This window comes from Pundamilia nyererei, unplaced genomic scaffold (assembly GCF_000239375.1).
Source record: "Pundamilia nyererei isolate P.nyererei 1_Seehausen unplaced genomic scaffold, PunNye1.0 scaffold00208, whole genome shotgun sequence".
Taxonomy (NCBI): Eukaryota; Metazoa; Chordata; class Actinopteri; order Cichliformes; family Cichlidae; genus Pundamilia; species Pundamilia nyererei.
In genome coordinates, this window is record NW_005187609.1 from 82,465 (window position 1) to 104,310 (window position 21,846).

At 40.2% G+C, this 21,846-nt stretch overlaps 2 protein-coding genes across 2 annotated transcripts; one reads left to right on the forward strand and one right to left on the reverse strand.

The window, feature by feature from the left end:
* Positions 1 to 4,269: 4,269 nt before the first annotated feature.
* chtf8 (CTF8, chromosome transmission fidelity factor 8 homolog (S. cerevisiae)) lies at positions 4,270 to 7,788 on the reverse strand. The gene is made up of 3 exons (XM_005747887.1): positions 7,628 to 7,788; positions 6,575 to 6,698; positions 4,270 to 5,692 (listed from the first exon to the last, which is right to left on the reverse strand). Exons 1-3 carry the CDS (start codon positions 7,645 to 7,647, stop codon positions 5,426 to 5,428), a joined length of 411 nt encoding a protein of 136 aa, XP_005747944.1. The 5' UTR covers positions 7,648 to 7,788; the 3' UTR covers positions 4,270 to 5,425.
* A 265-nt stretch (positions 7,789 to 8,053) lies between these two features.
* utp4 (UTP4 small subunit processome component) lies at positions 8,054 to 21,529 on the forward strand. The gene is made up of 17 exons (XM_005747889.1): positions 8,054 to 8,142; positions 9,514 to 9,678; positions 11,687 to 11,875; positions 11,985 to 12,069; positions 12,460 to 12,549; positions 12,667 to 12,878; positions 12,957 to 13,128; positions 14,884 to 14,975; positions 15,190 to 15,286; positions 15,825 to 15,889; positions 16,632 to 16,751; positions 17,150 to 17,306; positions 18,348 to 18,454; positions 18,541 to 18,636; positions 18,724 to 18,909; positions 20,120 to 20,230; positions 21,295 to 21,529. Exons 2-17 carry the CDS (start codon positions 9,520 to 9,522, stop codon positions 21,409 to 21,411), a joined length of 2,055 nt encoding a protein of 684 aa, XP_005747946.1. The 5' UTR covers positions 8,054 to 8,142; positions 9,514 to 9,519; the 3' UTR covers positions 21,412 to 21,529.
* The last annotated feature ends 317 nt before the right edge of the window (positions 21,530 to 21,846 follow it).

A 21,846-nucleotide genomic window follows, 5' to 3' on the forward strand; every position in this document is an offset into this window, starting at 1 on the left:
TACATTATTAAAAATGTTATACTGTTATTAGGCCAGCTAGCATATCTCCCCATGTGAAGACCCTAAATGTATTTAGTTAAGATGCATACATACAGTGATATGAAAAAGTATTTTCCCGTTCCAGATTTCCTGTTTTTTTTGCATGTTTGTCACACTTAAATATTTAGGATTATCAAACAAATTTAAATATTAGACAAACATAACACAAGTAAACACAAAATGTAGTTTCTTAAATTCAGCCGTTCATAAGTGGACTGGCTGGTGCGTTTTGGGTCATCGTCCTGCTGCAGAACCCAAGTGCGCTTTACTTTGAGGTCATGAACAGGTGGCCGGACATTCTCCTTCAGGATGTTTTGATAGACAGCAGAATTCTCTGTTTACCACAGCAAGTCTTCAGGTCCTGAGGCAGCAAAACAGCCCCAGACCATCACACTACCACCACCAAATTTTACTCTTGGTATGATGTTCCTTTTCTGAAATGCTGTGTTACTTTTATGTCAGATGTAACGGGACACACACCTTCCAAAAAGTTTAACTTTTGTCTCATCAGTCCACAGAGTATTTTCCCAAAAATCTTGAGGATCATCAAGATGTTTTCTGGTAAAATTGAGACTTGATGTTCCTTTTGCTCCGCGGTGCTTTTCATATTAAAACTCTGCCATGCAGGCCATTTCTTTCCGTCTTTCTTATGGTGGAGTTGTGACACTGACCTTAACTGAGGCAAGTGAGGCCTGCAGTTCTTTAGGTGTTGTTCTGGGGTCTTTTGTGACCTCCTGGATGAGTCATCAATGTGCTCTTAGGGTAATTTAGGTCGGCCGGTCACTCCTTGGAAGGTTCAAAACTGTTCCGTCCTTTCGCCATTTGTGGATAATGGCTCTTATTGTTGGCTGGAGTCCCACAGCTTTAGAAATGCTTTATAACCTTTTCGAGACTGAGAGATGTGTCTGATTTGCTCCTGAATTTCCTTGGACCGTGGCATCAACTCTGGCTTTTGAGGATCTTTTGGTCTACTCCACTTTGTCAGGCAGGTCCTATTTAAGTGATTTCTTAATTGAGAACAGATGTGGCAGCAATCAGGCCTGGATGTGGCCACAGAAATTCAACATGGATATCACATCCAAAGATGTGATATGCCACGGTTAATTTATGTTATAACAGGGGGGTCCAATCCCTTTTTCACACAGGTCGATTTATGTTTGGATTATTTTTGGATTCCCCCCCCCCCTTAATAATAAATGCCATCATTTAGAAACTACATTTTGTGTTTACGTGTGTTATCTTTGTCTAATATTTAGATTTGTTTAATTATCTGAAACATTTGAGTGTGACAAACAGACAAAAACATAGGAAATCGGGAAGGGGGCATTCAAGACATTAATATTTTTTGTGCTAGTTAGCAAGCTGGCAAATTGACTAAAGCAATAGGCCTACAGATTTTACACTGCCGCAAACTGCCACTACAGCATGGCACTACAATTCTGAAATTCCTGGGGATAACCCTAAAATGGGCGTTTTTCTAGTAATGCGTAGGCATGCCAATATAAACAACTGTCTTAAACATTGTTGTGATAAATTTTTGAAACAACTGATTTTGCAGCAACTATGAGGAGAAAAAAAATCCATATTAATACCTTTAATGATTCAAAGTATGTGGTCGAGGTGCAATTGTCATTTGTTCTACTGGGGTATCAAAGTCTTCTTGTCAAAATCTAAAAACAGTGACCATCTTATCAGACAACAGTATGTTGACACAACTGTATTAAAGTTTAATGATGTTTGGAAGTTATATAGTGATTTCAGACAGTACTATGAACCTCCCTTCTGCATACATGCTAAAGTGTGTACTGTATCAAAACCAGACCTGAAATCTGTTCCTACTGAGACACTGATTGCATTTGGAAGTATACAGGATAGGTGTGGAAGTTTTCTAGACTTTGTGTGTTTCTCATGAATCACGAACAGCATTATCGTCCACTATGATTTACCAGAAAAGAGAATCCAAACATCTCTGAAGGTAGGGCTGCATTTTGTTGTGGCTGAGCAGTGTCATTGTTAGAATTATTTTACAGTTCTCGGTGTGTTGTAGTTTAATTCAGAAGTCTTTTTTATATAATGAAAAGTTGCCATATTATATCTGTGTTTTTCTGCTGGATACAGTTATGTTGATGTGGGTCATTTACACATTTTACACTAGATTTTGATTTTGTCTGTTCACACCAACAAAAAGACTAAACACCAAAGTTTTTTTCTAGGATATGTTCCAAAAACCTGTATCTGTATGTTTCGTGTGAGAAACATCTGCATAATGGACACTTTAAAATATTTAAGTTATATTCATATTGCTTTATTTTGAGATGTAAAAGCTTCAACTTGAAAGGTGAAAAGGTCACATACATTTAAAGGAACATTACAACTCTGACATTTTGTAGCTCTTGTTTCTTGATCTTCTGCTGTTTCCATCTCTGGGCATCAACAGGATGCTGAAAGTCATTAAACTGCTTTCTATTTAGGACACAAAAATCCTATTCATATGATACAGAAAATGTCTCATTTAAAGGACTACATGGATTTCCCCCCTGTTTAAAATCATTTTCTGACTGTTTTTTTACTGTATTTTTTGTTCACTTGAAAACATAAAATTCATTTTTAATAAGTCACTTTGGAATCGTTCTTTAGTGTCGTCACTCTTCAGTCTTTTTTGTGTCTTTTCTTATCTTTTTCTGCAATCAGCAATATTTTTGCCTTTCACGCTGCTATTTGGTTCATTAACATACAGTACAGACACAGAAAAAGCAAAAAAACACATTAAACAAAGATATACAGAGACATACAAGACAGACAGACTAAGTGAACACAGCATGTTGCCCAAAGATAGCTTGGAGCAGCCAGGGACAGAGCCACCTCCCCATTAGTACATGACCTGCTCTACTACAGCCTTCCCACCTGAGAAAACTAAAACTGGAATTGAATTAAAGAATTGATAGGAAGACATAATTTCTGGTGCCAAGACTGTGTTTGGAGAACTCTAAACATGGCATTAAATCTGCAAAATCCCTTGCCAACTAGATAAAGCAAAAATAGTGAAAATGTAACCGGACAAATTACATAAAGTGGAAATTCTGATAAGCGATTCTACACAAATTTTAATTAAGCTCATCCTTCCTAGGCTGGATCAAAACATTATACAGTTCTTTATAGCATCAATCCTACTGCACTTTATATGCATATGAAACAAAAAATTCTCAATTTGAGTGCATTGACTCTTTATAAATATTTGTAAATATTATACATTTTATAGGTTTTATTTTTTGCTTTTATGTACAAAATTTTTTCTTATTTATTTTTTCTGCTATATCTTTAATTCGCTTTTCCTTGCTGCTATAATGTGAATTTCCCTAAGTGAAATAACGTCTATGTCCTGTTCCTCCTCGTGAAGCTTTCTGAAGGAGTCACGTGAAGGACAGTCTTGGATTCCACCCAAATGATTTCACAGTTGCAGCCCTGCTTTTCCCACTGCTCTCTGCACTTCTTGTAAAATAAAAGCTTTAAAAATTTCTGATATATACAGTGGAAATACAATTTACTAATTACAAGAGAAAGCTGGAGTGGATACTCCAGCAGAACAACATGAGAGATGTGGAGTGGCAAGAAGACAATCACTGGATTCCTGCCATCCAACAGCAGAAGAGCTGAGGGTGGTGAGGACAGAGCCAGTCTTTAACAGATTCAACACTGCAGTTAATGCTCAGCCCCCTGCTGACTTACCTCTAGTCTGCCTACAATCCAAAGCAATGCCACTATAGCCTCTCTTATATTAGCCCTGTCACCCCAGGGATGTGGTCAAAGCCTTGCCAGCTGGCAAGGATCCTCATCAGGCTGTTCAACCTCTCCCTGACTCATGCCAGGGTTCCCACCTGTCTGAAGGCCTCCTCCATCATAACCTGCGATTCATTTCAAGCTATGCATGTCTTCCACAGTGTCTTTTATCCTGTCTTTCTCCCATCACCTCCAACTGACTGTGGGAGATGGCGAACCCTCCTTAAAATCTGTTCTGCCAGAGCTTTCTTCCTGTTAAAAGGGAGTTTTTCCTTCACACTGTCACCAAATGCTTGCTCCAAGAGGGTTGTTTGATGGGATTTCTCTCTATTATTGTAGGGCCTTTACCTTATAATGTAAAGCACCTTGAGGCAACTGTTGTTGTGATGCTATATAAATCAAACTGAACGGAATATTCAGATAAAACAAAAACACATTAGACAATTACAGTATTACAAATTGAATTTATTCATGTACATATTCTTAAACTGCCCATAAACCTTTATTTTTAACTGTATTTGTTTCAAACATCACATTTATTCAGTTTTAACATCATTCAATTTCATCATCTACACTTCAGTTTATTATAATACAACTGCTGCATCAATCCAAAGACAGTAAAGAAACACAGAAGGGATGAGAAGATAGCTCAGTGACTCACAGTGTGCATGTATCTTTGGGGAAGATACTGAACCCAAATCCACTGCATCTGTGAGAGAGTGTGTGAGTGCTTAATTTTTTATTTTTTTAAAGTCCAGTTCAAAATGCTCTCAGACTCTGGGCTACTATGTGATGCTAGAACAAATTCAGTGTGCACTGGCAGAGTTCCCAAATCTCTGGAACGATCAAAATGTGTTACTCCGAATAAATGTGTATTGATTTGCAGTGCCCTTCCCCTCCAGAGTGTTAAGGTGAACTAAAACTACAAAACAATTAGCATCATCTGATTTTTATCTCGATGAATCCATTTTAATTAAATCTATTTTACAAAAAATAAAAGTAAAACAAAGTGTAAGTGAAAGTATGTCTAATTTCTGGTTCAAAGCCCCTAAAAAACTTTGTCTGCACCAGTATTTCTTTATAATATATATTCATGACTGCACACAAAAACTGCTGTTACAAACATCTCTTTCACTTATCCTTATCAGGGTCACAGGTTTAGAGCCTATCCCAGCTACCACAGGCGCAACAGGCGCGGTACACCCAGGAAAGGAAATACAGACAGGATAAGACCCACTAACTGCAGGTCTTCATCCTGTGGGAAGAAGAGAAAACCTTCTTGCTGCGAGGCACGAAGGTTGAGGTTGAGTGCATCAGTTATTATATATGACAAATATAATTTTTGCCTTCAGACACGCTTCACCTGTCCATCAGTCCACCCAGCATATACAGTCTTTCCTATGATTAAAAGGAAATGACAATTTTCATTTGCAGTTTTTCTTTAAATTTGGACAGAAAGTCAGGTAGTGACAAACCCATTGATGTCTTATTTTGCTTTCCAAAAGCTGCCTTCAACAACATTCAGATCAGAAACCATCACAGTATAAATACTTCTTAGAATAAGACAAGTCAGACAGGGACTCTGTCCCAGCAATGAAATGTAGTCCTGCTACACCTTCTTGGGTACATTAGTGATGATAGGTTTGGGGCGGATCTTAAAAATCAGTTTTGTTTTAATGAGTGCGGACACAGAATAAGATGTGGAAGCAGAGCCTTGTTGGTCTGTTTCCATTGCTTCCTGTGTTATTTCATCGTTGTTACTGCTGTGACTGCCCTGTGAATGGCCCGAGTGCTTGGTGAGAACAGCAAAGGGTTTCTCCAGTTTGACCTGCTTCCCGTAGATAATGTGATGTCCTACAATCAGCACTGGCACCCCCTGGTGGATGGGAAACAAAATAATAATTCAGTGGCAGTGGATTCTCAGCTTTCCCCCAACACGATGACCATTTACAAGAACAACTCAAGTACCACTTTTTCTTTGATCTGATGACTTGGTTATTTATTGACACAATAGGACTCATGGGTTCATTTTTGGAAGTCTGCTGTCTTAGCCCTAAAAAGGGGTATCAAACAGACGCTTAAGTGCCAAGTTGATGGCAGTCTTGTGCAGCCACAGGCACAGCCCAACTGAGACAAGTGGAAGCGAACATTGTTGTTACTTCAGTTGTACATGTTGATATTATCATCAAGTATGCTGACTTCACGAGTCTGTTTGGCTGGTATGACCATGGTGTTTATGCTGGGAATGGAAAATTCCTAAGCATCTCATTTTCTCTCACCAGCCATTTTTGCACTGATGTGACTGCATTTTGAAACTGAATTAAATTAATCAAAGTACACAGATGTTTTCGACATAACATAGCAGCTGTTTCTTCACATTCTGTTAACATTGTTAGCTAAGTTTGGAAGCCTGTAAACTATTTGCATTTCTTTAATTAATCTTTGTATTATCCAAAACTTGCATTTGGGTGACACAATGACAACTCAAAACAAAACTGAAAATGAAAAAATTCAGAAAACAGAGCTTTTCATGTCAGTCTGTATTTTGTACCAATACTGTCCCATTTCATAAATAAACTTGCTTTATTACTACCTAAAGTACTAGTAATAGTGAGATTGTGCTATTCTCGTATAAACTTAATTTTAATTGATTTATAAACACTGCTATTATTTTTGAGGGAAATGATGCTGGATTTTAGTAAATACATAAATGATCTTTTTTGGGGGGCTATACTGTGTTTTTCAGCATGTTGTGTACCTCTTTGGTATACAGTAGATCTCCCATCACATTTCCTGCCAGACCAGAGTTGTGTCTAGACACCATCTCCCCCTGTAATTCCACCACCAGCCACTCGGGGGGACTGCTGCCATCCGGGCTGCCTCTACAAGAGCAGATGCATATCAACAGCCTATAAAGCAGTCATACTCAGCCTGTTTAATTCGGTAGATAAAAGAGCATATGTTTTTAATTAACATAAAAAAACATCAGATTAAAAGTTATATTTCAAGAGCAATACAACATCCTTTCAAAGTTGCGTTTAATAATGGCAATGCTGGAAAATTAAGAAAAACTTTCTGATAAAATCCTGCCACCTTGTGGTGAAAGATTTCATTACATTTTACAGTTATAATTTTCTATAATAAAAAGGTACCCCTAAAAACTTAATTGTAAAAAAAACAAACATTCAAGTGTCAATATATTCTAAAAAGAAAAAATATAAATATTCACACTGTTAGCTCAGGCACACACCACTCACATGTACAAAACAGATTCAACTTTAGACTTAAACCTTGACTTCCCTCATTCTCCTACAAACTTATTGAGCTAAAACAAGTATTTTATCTCCGCATGTATAATGTGATAGCAATACTGTATACTGATATAAATTTCAAAAAACATAAATTTGTTAAAATGAAAAAAAAAAACATCTCATCCTCTGATGAATGCACCTGTCCAAGCCTACACAGGGATGTCTAACATTTCTCTCCCTCTCTGTCAGCATCATGGCAAAACCACAGGAGGATTTACTAGAGCTTGAATACCCAGGTCCTGAGTTTTTAAGAATGAGCCTTTTCTTACTTTTAACAAACCAAACATTAAGCCTTTCAATGGTCTAGTCTTTGTCAGAAGTGTTGCTGGACCATAAATCCCGCTTTAAATTTAAGTATCAATTCTACTCTCCTCTTAAAATGTGGCTAATGACACTATAGTTGTTCCGATCATTAGCGTGAACTTGCCTTGAGTATTTCCCCCATAAACATATATTTGGCACTAAGTAATGGAAAGATAAAGTTCGCTCATCAGTTTTACCTGATCATTATTTGAACCATCCTCCCGTCAATAACGATTAGCAATAACACTAACTAATTTGCTACCGATGTAGCGCTTCAGCTGCAGCAACAAACCAACACTCTTCACTCAGTTCGTATTCCGACAGTATTTCCCGCCCACTGGGAGCGTTTCTTCTTCGTCGTCTTCTTCTTCGGCGCTTGACATCAACAACCAGGTTTATTACCGCCACCTACTGAACTGAAGTAACAAGACTCCGGGATGTAATCTACAGCACACCATGGGAAATTCCCATTCCACAAAGAATCCACGCACCAATTACCAACTCCCTGATACTTGGAGCAGTTGAATGAACCATTCCAATAAATCCATATGCAACTACTATCCACTACATTTTATCCAAGCCGTTGTCCGTACTGTCGACGTGATGACGTATGTCCATGAATCCACTACCGGTTCAAAGGGTAACAACGTGGGTCCTGGCGTGTCTCAGTTGGTGTTCAAGATAGTCTGGCGACAGCGAAGAGGCACAGTTGGTAACTTATGTTTTACATTAATAATTAATGCAACTGAATTACACGACGTGTTTGTAATGAGCTGTAAGGTGTTACACTTTGCTAACGAGTAGGTTGTCGCAGTGCTTCTTATGTTAGCACACAGAGCGAGCACTTTTTTTTACCCAGATGTGTGAATTTTGTGATATTTGTTTGATTAATATATTCAGCGCAGCGTGTGAGAGATTTTTAACTCGTTTACTCATTATGTACCTCAGGTGGCAGACCGGTGTTACAGTTCACATTAACTGGTTATGTTTAGCCACATGTCAGCCCGTTGTAACGAACAAAGTAGAACATCTCAGGCTCCCCCACACCTGGGGGGCTGAGATGTTATAAGAGAAAGAGGGAGTCTAAGACGCGTTTTGACACACAGACAAACAAGCACACACAGACACAAACATGCATTCCCACCCTCATGCACGCATATATAAACACTCACCCAACATGGAGACACAGAAATGGACGCCGTACACACACACACACACACACACACTGCCCATACAAACTCTGAAGTGCTCCGGAAAAGACCCTAGGCCTCACTCCGTCCACTCATATGTGGTGTTGATGCAAAAGCCTGTTTTTCCTCCCTCGCTTTTTCTTGAACGCGCTAACTCCGGAGATTGTGTAGGGAGCAGATGTATTGTAAACAACTCCACATAGCAAGATCCCGATTCACCGGAAGTTGTCACCCTCTCACAAAGCTCCTTTTGATGGTCTTGTATCTCATCAGAACTCATCTGACAGCTGTTTTGTCTCATCTATGGTGTGCCATCACCATAGATGAGACAAAACTCATGTTGAGATGTGCCACAAGGGGGCATAGCCAGTCTGTGGGAGCCAGAATTTTGACTGGGCTTCAAGGCATCAAATAGTTATTTCACTTAATCATGTACAAAAAATTGTATCATTTGTATCTATCTGGGTTTTTTTCCTGAACTTTTGGATGATTTTTTTTATCTCCATTACGGTGAAAAGACTACTCATTTCTGTATATTTTATGAACTGGAGATGGCGAACTTTTCATTTTATTGCTTTGATACAAGGTCTTAATCTTGTCAAACTTTGTGATATACTGGCAGGCAGAGGTGACTGCTCGTTGAAAAGGACGAAGCGTTTTATATGATAAAACTGCGAATTGTAAGAAACGTCTTTATGTATTCTAGGTACATTTTCAGATCGGCAGTAAGTGTTTTCAAAAAATAATTTGGGCTTTTTGGAATTGTCAATTTCTTACTAAGAAAAACCTTCAATGAACTTCAAAATGCCATTAAAGGTTGTTTTATGAGTATTGTTTTGCTTCTTTTGCCCAGCTGTCACTGAAATGAGACTACCTTTTTTCCTGTTCTCTAGTCAATAATGGGCGAGTTTAAAGTACACCGAGTCCGCTTCTTCGACTACATGCCGAGTGCTATCCGGACCATGGCGTTCAACAGTCAAACTGAGCGGCTGGCTGTGGCCCGGGCTGATGGCGCAGTAGAAATCTTCAACTTCAATGACAATTTCTTCCAAGAAAAGGTAATGCCATCAGATAGATGACATTACTGCATGGTTTAAATGCACTAAGTATTCATTCACACATCCAAATCATCCATTGGAACACCCAAGTTGGCTACAAGTATATAAAATCAAGCAGCTAGGTATGCAGACTGCTTCTACAATCATTTGTGAAAGAATGGATCAATTTCAAAAGCTCAGTGAACTCCAGCATTGTACTGTGAGAAGATGCAACCAGTGCAACAAGCTCAGTTGTGAAATTACCTCTCTACTAACCATTCCACAGTCCACTGTTAGTAGTACTGTAAACAGGAACTCAGCCATAAAATGGTACGATGTGTAAAATCACAGAGTGAGATCAGGTGCTGAGGTGCATAGTCTGCAGAAGTCTCCAACTTTCTGCAGGTTCATTTGTTACAGACCTCTAAACTTCATATGGCCTCCAGAACAATGCATAGAGAGATTCATAGAATGTGTTTCCACGACCAAGCAACTGCATCCAACCCTTACATCACCAAGCGTCACATACAGGTGGTGTAAGCACGCCACCACTGGTTCCTAGAGTAGTGGAAACATGTTTTCTTGAGTAATGGAGCGTTTTTCCATCTGGCAATCCAATGGATGAGTCTGGGTTTGGAGGTTGCTAGGAGAAGAGTACTTGTATGATTGTGTTGTGCCAAGTGTTACGTTTGGTGGTGTGGGGTTGTTTTTCAGGGGTTGGCCTCGGTCCCATAGTTCCAGTGAAAGAAACCCTAAACCCTTCAGCATGCTCACACATTTTTGGCAATTTCATGCTCCCAACTTTGTGGGAACAGTTTGGGGATGGTCCCTTCCTGTTCCAACATGACTGCACACCAGTGCACAAAACAAAGTCCATATAGACATGAACAGTTTGGCGTGGAAGAACTTGACTGACCTGCACAGAGTCCTAATCTCAACCCAACAGAACATCTTTGGGATGAATTGGAGCGGAGACTGAGCCAGACCTCCTCATCCAACATTAGTGTCTGGACTCATAAATGTGTTTATGGAAGAATGATGAAACGTTTCCATAAACACACTCCTAACCTGTGGAAAGCCTTCCCAGGGAGGATGATGCTGTCACAGCTGCAAAGGGTGGGCTGGCATCATATCGAACCCTATGGATTAAGAATGAGACGTCCATTAAATTCAAATGCGCGTGAAGGCAGATAAGTGATTACTTCAGCAGTATAGTGTAGTTTTGATAATGGCTGGAAGATTAATTGTAGGGAACCCTTCACTGCTCTGTATCACTTTTTGTCACACTCTTAAACCATAGTGTTGTTTTTTTGTGCAGTAATTTCCCTCATTATTGAAGGAGTCAAGGATGAAGCCAACAGAGACACTGGGTCTCCAACTCCTGCATCTGTACCAAATAGATCTAAAAATGCACATAGCACCTTAAAAAATAAAAGGAGATAAACAAAAATACAATTCTGCTGTGTGTTTGTGTGTGAGAGAGAAGATGTCAGGAAGCTCCCACGACAAGTGGAGAGTGGCAGGCATGGGAACCCCCTCACCCCCAGTAACCATGTTAAAGAGCCTAGCCAGACACTCGAACTGCACAAAGAGACACATCCACCTCACCGTTTGAAGTGTGGATGATGGGTGGATGTTCAAGACCAAGGCTTCTGGTTACTGTCCAAATTTCTTTCTTTTTTTTATTGCTAAAAGCCAATGAAAGTGGTTAAATGTAGCCACAGGCATGATGATCACTGCTGTGAATGTGAGATGTGTCAGGTGCCAAAGCTCAGGGGTTGCATTTTTCGACATTTTTCCAAACCCCTCAATCGCATAATGGAGTTTTGTAAAAGTGGTCTTGAGGGTAATAATATGATGCTAAAATTATTATTAATTTTTGGTTTGGGTATTTTGTACTTTGCTTTTGTGTTGTCTGTTGTTTCTGTAATGGCAGAAGGAAGGTAGATGATTCACAGCTGCAGACCAAATGTCAGGTACAAATAAAGAAACCTGAACCCAACCTCCACACTGGTTTTAATTTTCTCAGGTGATCCCAGGACAGGATGGCCGAGCTACTGAGGCTCTGTGTTGGGTGGGCCATCGACTGTTCAGTGCTGGTTTGAATGGAGAGATCACAGAGTATGACCTGGAGAACCTGAGGCCCCAGTATACTGTAGATGCATATGGAGGACCAATCTGGACCATCAGTAGCAACAGCCAGGGAACACAGCTGGCAGTGAGTGTAAACCTTCTGGATGTTATTTTACACTTCAGATATTTCCTGTGTCCGACTCATCAGGAAGTCTTGTTGATACGTTAATCACAAGAAATGTTTTCTGGGTCAGGTTGGTTGTGAGGACGGGACTGTAAAGATATTTGCAATATTGGAGGAGAGGATCCAGTTTCAAAGAAACCTCAACAGACATAAAGGTAAGACGACAAACTAGTTCACAGGTCTTTTCTTTAAAGAGTCTAAATTTCTGTCTTTAACATGGCTACAAACGTTAGACAGTGAACAGTAGAACAGCTAATATTACTGCAGCTGCGATTGTCGTCTGTGTGTTGTATTGAAAACAGATCAACTGAACTTAAAATGGTGTCAGGCTGTGCTTTTGCATAATACAAATTTGTACCACAAATGGTGCATCGAGTTTTTTCTGACTCCAACTTGGAGTCTGCGCTCTGGAGAGACCGAGACAGCACCTATACTAATGAGAAGATGAGATCATTTGTGTTAATAACCACTGGATGACAAAACTGTCTTAAACAAATATTTGTGTTTGTGAACCCGCCTGATTCAGTTGTATTTGACCTCTTTAGGACGCATCATATCTTTGTGCTGGCATCCATCGAGTGCACAGATTGCTGCTGGAATGACTGACATGATCACAATCTTTGATGCAGAGACGGGTATTTTCTCCTTGAGCTGCTTTGCACAATTAGCAGAAATGCAATCAGTTAAAACTGAAATGGAGCATGAGAAGAGATGTGTGTTCTTTACTGATGTGATTGTGTTTGTGACTGCAGGGCATGCTACACGCAGACTGCTGGTGGACAGGGCTATGGGAGCATCAAAGAATAAAGAAGTGGTTGTTTGGAGTGTTGGTTATCTGTCCGACCACACCATCATCAGTGGTGATTCTGCAGGAAAGGTCCAGATCTGGAACGGACTCACAGGAACTCTGGTTAGAACTTACCTGGTCACCAAGTGGGATGTTCTGGTTCTGTCCGTTTCAAAGGTGAGATGATACACTCACTGCTGCAGCTAGCTATGGGTGCACACACCTGTAAAGTCACTGGTTATAAATGCTTCACAGGATGAGAGCAGTGTCATAGCTGGAACATCCGAGGGCACTGTCATCCAGTTCCAGTTCATCTCCTCAACCATGGACCAGCATGATAAAGAGTGGGTCCGGACCAGGACGTTTCGAAACCACTCCCATGATGTGAGTGCACTTGCTCACACAGACACCGCAGTGGTTTCTGGAGGTAAGTGTTAAATCTGCTTTTGGAAGTTTCTATATGTAATCGGTTATTGTTGATGTTTCAAAGTTTATACAGGCGATGAGTCCACGATTCTGTCAGTAAAGATGTTTTCTAAGTGTTCTTTTAATGTTGCTATTGACATGATGGCTGGTAGCGAAAGATGAGCTTTGTAGGTGAAGCTGTAACTGAACTAGTTTTTTGATCTTCCAAAGGAGTAGAGCTGCCTTATTAGATTAAAGGTACAGTCAGTAAGTTTTAGGTCATTCAATAGGAAAAAATGATATTATGCTCAAATTTAGAGATGAATGTGTAATTTCAAACAAAGTGATGCATTCACATAAATGTATCTTTTAAAAATACATAGGAGTAATCACGTGAGCTCATATGTAGTACACCAAAGGCACAGGGACAGACGTCAGAGGTGTTCGTGTGCCGTAGAGACATTTAAATGTGTGCCAGCATGAAGGTTCATGCTGTTTAATCATTGGAGACGGGCTCCCCAATAAATGAATGAGAAGGAAAGGGACAAAGCGTCTTAATAAAATGTCATCCTCCTCAGCTCAAGCAAACATAGAAGTTAGTATTTGCAGCATATTTTAACATGTCTTTTTTTGGTTTTTTAGCCAATATTTCAGCCTTGAAGTTTCCTGTGACCTGCTCTCTAGAGCACCCATTCCCAAATTCAAGAGTGCTGTGGCCTACTTAAAAACAAGAAACTCCCATAGAGCCCACCCAAGCTTAAATCTTCACTCTAATCAAAAGATGAGGGAGAGTTATGTCCTTGTGAATGTTACCCAGTCATACGCAAAGTGTTAAGGACAAAGTGAGACTCACCGGCCACTTAGACACAAACCTAAATACAAAAGCAGTAAATTCAGGTCAACGTAATGAATAATATCACAAACTAACCATCTCAAATTATGTTTTAATTTGCTTTTTATATAAAAAAAAAATACATTTATATGAATATGTAGCTGTACACAGAGTAATTTCAAGCTGAATTTCTGTTATTTCTGCGGCCCTTCTGCAGTAGTATCTTTGTGGCCACCAGGGGGCCCCGGCTCACTCTGAAAATCACTGATCTAGAGATGAATGTAGGAATGCAAGTATTCAACACTATGTGTTAACCTGCCACCTCCCCAGGACAAAGTCTGTGATGTCAGATTGCCTGATGTGCAAAGTGTAGGTAACTGTGCATTTACCTCTACAAAGAGGGCATCACCAGTGTTGCCTCCAGTGCATCCTCTCAAGGCAGCAACCTCACCTAAATAACACTGAGTATTTCCACTTGTCCAGAAGCATCTGGAGCAGACTATTTTCTGCTGTTTGGCACATGTGAGAAACGAAGGCTGGAAAATGTGGAAAATAAAGGATGGCTCGCTTCTGTGCTTCAAATCTGTGCTCATTCTAATGGCCAGTACAGGCAACAACCCTGGTTGCACAAAGAAGGTGGCTTGCATAGAAGTCTTATTGAACACAATGTCATGTCCCTATTAGTGGTCTGTTTGTGGTTATGGTAGTGTCCAGATGGATAATAGAGCTGGGTACAGTCTTTTAAAAGTCAAGTTGCTGTTGCTGCCGTTAGTTTTACATTCAAATTCAGTCATGCTGGTCTCATGATGTGTGTTTGTAAAAAGTTAAGGTGACAAAAGGAAAAAACATTTGGGATCATGCAAATCAGCGCATTAAATCAAAGTGGCTAAAGAAGCAACCCAGGGATTTAAAGTTTAGATGTAAAGTTTAGATATTTTCCTTCAGGTATGGACACCCAGTTGGTGGTGCGCCCATTGCTGGATAAGGTGGAGAAGAACACTCAAGAGTCAGCACTGCGCAAAATAGCTTTTCCACATGTGAGTAGAAGAAAACGTCGAACAAGTCAATTCAGCTAAAGTGGCGTCTTTAAAATTGAACTAACCTGTTATTCTATCTGTATTTCATGGATTAGCCTGTTAACAAATTATTCTGAAGCACTTTAATAATGTTTAATACCATTTATTAAAACAATGTTGTCCATGACTGTTCCTGTTACAATGTGCAGTGACCTTTTTTTCTGTCTTCTTGTAGAGGAGCCTGGTTGGCTGTGCAAAGAAAGCTGGACTCCTTCTCTTCCAGTTCCCTGATCGCTTAGAGCTGTGGAAACTTGGAGAAAGTGAAGGACATGGTGAGCAACACACTTGCATAGAGAAACATTTAGCTCTTTGATCTACGTAGTTAATCAACAATGAAACAAAAAATTCTACTGCTATTGAGAATAATCCCCTTATTGTGTCTGCTTCAGCTTTGTTCGTCGTGCTAATTGTGCACTCGGCACCTTCACTGATTTGCTAACAATGAAAATTGCCCTTGAAGGGACAAATAAAACAAATGATTATTTCCAGTTCCACAGTTTATTCTTGAATACTACAGCAGCTTTGCATGAATTACAGTCCAGTAATGAGAATCCTTGATGAGTAAATAATAATAATAATAATAATGACAGCAGGTGTACCATCTCCTTGACGACCTCCATCGCTGTGCTGTGTTTGTGTCACATACTGCGTCACAGGACTTTTGGCTGCACTGCTGTAACAATCCCACATGCATTAGGTGGTGCTCAGTTGTAATAGATGTGGCAGAAACCGAGTGGAGTTTAATCGAGTTGTGCCGAGTAGGTACTGGTGGAAAAGCTAAAGTGTAATAATTCTGTTATGTACACACAGGAAAACCTGGTGACCGTCTACCTGTGAAGAGGAAACCAGAGAAGCTGATCGAGCTGAAGAGGAAGGTATGTGTTAATATTTTCGATGTATCCGTAGTTTCTTTCAGAGCAACATTTGGTTTGCTGCAACGCTCTAAAAGTTGGCTGCTTCCTTTCGAGCTGTGGCGTCAAGGCCTTTCTGTTCACAAGGAATGTCACATTTTTAGAAAGTGTACAGGAAAAAACAATTCTCTACAATCATGAAATCTGGTAACTTATCAGTGTTTAGTTGACATAAACACTAAAATATATAATCTGTCTTGTTTGTGTGTTTAACGCCCTTATATGTGCGAAAAGTGTTTTTACAGTGAAGTTTTCTTGTGTACGTCCTGTGATTCACAAAATAACTTTATAGGACATTTGCTAAAACTACAGCAGCATGATTGCACACATGGTAAGAGTCCAGCAAAACATCCTAATAATAGAAACGTCCTTTATTGTAATTGTACATGTGCAACAAAATTGGGGGTACACTGCAATTGTATTATGTCTTTATAGTGTGTTAAATAAATACATAAATAAATAAAATAAAAAAAACAGACTTTGACCTTCTAATTCTAATGTGACCAGCTTTAAATATAATTACATTGTCTTCTAATAAAATACATTTAATTTAATTGCAGGGAAATGATGTCCCTAGTGTGTTAGTGTGGCCTTTGTGTTTCCTTTCAGTCAGATTGAACAAGACACTTAACAATGACCCTTGAAGAATTAGCTTTAGGCGCTAGTGTGCTTGATGTATCCATACTTTGTGTGTCGCTTCCTGCAGGGAGAGGATCACATCTGCTGTAGTGCTTTGTCTGCATGTGGAGGCTGGTTGGCATATTCCACTGTCTCCAGTGTTCGTCTCTACAGAATACAGTATAACAACACCATCAGCATTAACAAGGTGGGTACCTTAGCACGAGCATGCCTGTGACATTGCACTTAAATAACACAACTTTAAATCATAGCAGGAGTTTTTGTTTTCTTTTGTTTTTCTAAAGGTGTAAAGTAACTTCAGCAATGTATGTGTCTTAAGTACTGTGTGGGATGTCCCTCTTGTCAAGAACTGTGAGTGCAAACAGTGCACAGCTCTTCTCTCAATGCACCACAGAGTGGCTAAAACTAACATTTACCCCCCTTGACAAGCTACTGGGGTGTAGACCGCAGGTTCACTGGATGTATCAATTTACCATCCAACAAAAGTTTTTACATGTAAAGCTGCTCAAATAATCACAAGAGTAAAATGATGCCTTTGACTAAATATAACAAAGTGTGATGGTCTCTGTGTCTTCATCTCTCCAGGTGTCCAAGCTGCCTAAAGAGCTTCGCTCGGTCCACCAGCTCTGCTTCTCCTCTGACTCCTCCAAACTCTTTGCTTCCTCCTGCCAATCTTCAGTTATTGTTGTTGCTGTCAGTCAACAGGAGTGCAGATATCTTCATACCCTTAAACATAAGACCGGTGAGTGGAAAGCCAGGAGCACAACCCACAGAAGCCAAACCAAACGGAAAGACAAGACAGTACCTTAAACACAATATATTGTGTACATGCATCATATTTTGAAGCAAATTAATGCCCAGGCCTGAGTGATCTCACCAAGGCTAAAGTTCCAAAAATGCATTCGAGTGAATGCGTTTTTGGAACTTGAAGCTGGCTCCTGGACTCCATGCTCCTCGGAGCCTGTTAGTGAGTCCAGAGTCCAACACAGACACACACACACACACACACACACACACACCCCATTGTGTGCATTTTTTTTCCACTTTTCTATCCAGGTATAGTTTTACTGCGCTGGGAGACTGTTTGGGATCTTTGTCATGCTGATAAATGAAACCACTGTCCAGATGATATTGCATGGTGATCAAAAAGCTGACAGTGATTGTGTGTTCATTTAATTACAATTGCAATAATTTTAACAATACGTCTGGTTGAAAAATAATCCTAAGCCATGGCAGACGTTCCACCATGTTTTACAGATGCCTGTATACTCGCTGTTCTGACCTCCTTTATACATATTTATGACAAATCAAAAATATCAAATTTGGATTCATCATAGCTTCTTGTAATAAGATTACGGTACAAGAAGGTCTGGCCCCTTGGAAGGAAAATATAAAGAAATGATTGCACTAAACGTTCTCCCTCAAATGTCTAGGGACGGTTCTGTAAAGCCCGATATTTACAGGGACAGATCAAAGCCGGACTTAAATGGTAACCAGTAGGCATTCCCGACCTGATGCAGCTCCTTCTGTCAAGTTATTGTTTCCTCTTTGTAGATTGTAGCAGTAGACTCAACTCTTGCTTAACTCTCCTCAGGCTTCTTGCCAGAGATCCTCACTGCTTCTGCTCCATGATGCAAATTGCCAGTGTGGTCACATGTAAACAAATCCTAATGCACGAAGGCCATTCCCTGCCAATGCTACATGCAGCTATACTGTGCAGTTGTAACTGTTTGATAACATCTTGCATAACTGGTGTGTGTATGTATGTGTGTTGGATATCAAGGTTCCAGACAGCCAGTGCACCTCCTTTGTGCCAGTGATGATGGTAAATGGCTTGCTACAGCAAACACTGACTGTGAGATCCACATCTACAACCTCCACAAGATGAAGGTGAGTTCTGATTTATTGACGTGTCAAACTTGAATCATTTTTGATAGATTGGAGTTTGTAAAATTGTAATTTTTGTTTTGTTGTAGCTCCACTGTATGGTTCCTGTGTACAACTCCTGTCCGACTACAATCGCCATCCACCCAGTGACCAACAATCTCATCTCTGTGCATGCTGACCAGCAGGTCAGAAACAGCTTAAGATTTAGTTTTACTCAGATCTCATAGTAACCAACAGATCCTGTAACTACATGTGTTCTCTGTCGTGTGCAGATCTTTGAATTCTCCTTGGTGCAGAAGGAGTACACACAGTGGAGTCGAAGACTGCAGGCACAAGGACTGCTTTCCCTGTGGCTGGAGCGGGACACGCCCATCACCCACATTACCTTCAACCCAAAAAACCCGGATCACATCATTCTGCACGACACATACATGTTCTGCATCATTGATCAGAGTCTGGTATGTGTGTGCATGTCCATAACTGTGTTAAAATAGTTGGCCCAGGCGTCAGTGTGATAGAGATGGAGGAGAAAGCTGAATATGATTCAATGGTCTCGATAAGCTTTAATAACAGGAAGTCCAGAACCAGTGGCAGCCCTGATCACGTGACTAACACCACTGTGCTTGCCTCTCTCTTCATGCTACATCATAACTAATTCAGCAGTGTTGTTTTTGAGCACTCAAAACTACAAAGCACTGCAGACTTCTGTGGAGAGCAGCAGCTGTTTCTGTGGTTTCCTACTATGGTTTAAACATCTGTGTGTGTCTGAGTCATGAGCAAACATTTTAACCCTCTCCAAGGATTTATGGACAGTTCAGCAGTTATTTCAGACCTTGTTGAACATTCTGTGGTCTGCATTTATACTCCTCTTCACTGATGTTCCCTTGTATGACTGATTAACTAATATCTTTGGATTAGTTTGTATGTATCCATTAGGACAATTAATCGAGAAGTCCTTGGGAGAATTTTTGTTATTCCCGCCAGCTTTTGCCTTGAGCATCCAGGGGGGGTCGCATGAGAGGAAGATGGTAGTTGTTTTGGTTAGTGCGAACAAACTGCTTCCAATTTTACAGTTGGTCTAATGTCAGTCACTGGTCACCAGGTCTCTCAATTCCCATTGTTCTTCTTCAAGATCTTATCCATATTGCGTTTAAAAACAAACACAGTCTGAGTACTCACAGCCCTGCCCATCATCTATCATGTCGGCCAGCCTTGTGGGATTTTGAACAGCTATAGCCGCTTCATGTTCTTCGATAAGCCAGGTCCGAGCCAGCTCCAATCAGCTGTTCATTGTCCTCCATCGAGAGTGTCGCCAGACACACGATGCAACCGACCATCGAGTATCTGGCAACAAACGTCTCCGCAGGACAATCAGGCTCTCCCAAGCCCAGGAGGGTGTCAATTCCGTTAAGGGACCAGTTGATCAAATCCATAATTCTTCTTTAGGTTTTTAGAGAACAAGTCTGGGAGACTCTCTTAGGGTTAGAATAAGCGAGATTATACAAAAGACATGAGAAGCCAAGCAGGAAAGATAAGGGAGAGGGAGAAAGTGCGACCGCCTCTGTCAAGAGCTGGCTAAATTTTTAGAAAGATTTTTTTGAGAATCTTGAGGCTTTACTAATCTCTTTCTGTCACTGTGTATTTCTGTGTCTTTGTATCTACATGCAGCCCTTCCCAGAATTGAATGCAGTGCTCTGGAATCAAATGACATTAAAGAGCCTTCCTGTGTCACAGAGGATTGGACAAAGCCATGCCTTTAAGATCTGTAAGAGTTTCCAGGTAGGATATTTATGGTGACTACAATCTTTCATTTTACTCCTTCAAACAGTAGCGTCCGCTTCACACTCATCTATGTTTATAAGCGCACATGTAGTAGTTTTCAAGGATGAAATCCCACCTTGTGAAATACACATCATCACAGTCAGACAAATAATTCAGAGCTGCACGGTGGTCAAAAAGCAAAGAAACCACCTTGTTTCAAATGAGACATTTGAGCAATGTCATTGTTGTTGCAACAAATAAACAATAAACTACAAATAATAAAAAATAACTTTCAGCTTCCATTAATCCTTCACATGAAGCTGTTATACTAGCTCGCACACTTGTAGCCACGTGTCACTAAAGTGTGACTGTTCTTCACTGTGAGTGAGGAAGACACAAAGTTAACCAGAGCAAATGAAAAGAGAAAGTCCTGCTATTGGCTAAAGTTATAAACATGCTGGAAAATAAAATATGTTTTTGTGTTGTAAGGTGCACTATGTCAGGTAAGGGTGGATGTACAGCAACGGTTTTCAGTTCATTGTTTGTAGCTCAGTCCAATAGCAGAGCACTTTATTTTTAGATTCGTGTAAGGGAGAGAAGATCCTGGAAGTTTAGAACGAGCAGTTCCTTGTTTGTCTGGAATTTCAAGTCCCACAGGACCTTGGCACTGTTGTTCACAACCACAGCTGATGATATCTTCCAGAGGGAGACGGCGGCACAAATATTCCTGTACACTATCACAACCACTTGGTTGTGTGTCTCAGTTTATGCCGTTCCAACTTGTATCTCACATTCTGCTAATGTGTGTTGTAGATTGTAGCACTTGGGTTCGTTGGCTGTGGCAGACACCTGCCTCTGTGGATATTATACTGGTTATACGTTCTTGCATAACCAGTGCTTGGAGTTCGTCAGAATTTGTGGGTTTTGTTTGTCCACCAGCTTCTTGAGGATTCACTGCAAGTTCTCAGTGGGTTCTGTGCCGTTTCCTGGCCATGGATCGAGAATTTTGATGCTTCTTTCACCAAGCCACTTAGTTACCACTTTTCTGCTGACATCTCTTCTACTGATCTTTTGTCCCACAGCACCTCATGTGTGTCAGTCTATTGGAGGATCTCTCTCTGGTGGTAGTGGAGCGCCCCCTCCTGGACATCATGTCTCAGCTGCCAGCACCTGTCCGCCAGAAGAAGTTTGCAACCTAAAAGTACATGTGATAGGATGAGATTGTTTCCTCATTGTATTAAGTATCCATTTTGTACAAAAAGTTTTGATAATGTAATTTGAAAATAAAATAAAGTATTTACTGTTATCTGTGTTGGATGCAGAAGTGCGCTGAAATCTTTGTCTCTTCTTCACTTAATGTTATGAACTTGCTGGAAACCAAAAGTGTAAACCAGACTGGAGCTATATGATGGGGAAAAGACAAATGATGGAACGTTTCAAAGACACAAAGACCTGGATGACTTCTAATCTTTAACCTGGATTTCCTTTTCCTTCCGTGTGACTATTAAACAAATATGTAGGACTTGCATTTGCACAAGATCTCTATAATTGGAAACATCCTGTCTCAGTAGTGCTGAAAACTAGTTCATGCATGACTTATATCTCACAGAACTGTATGCTTTTAGAGAAAATAA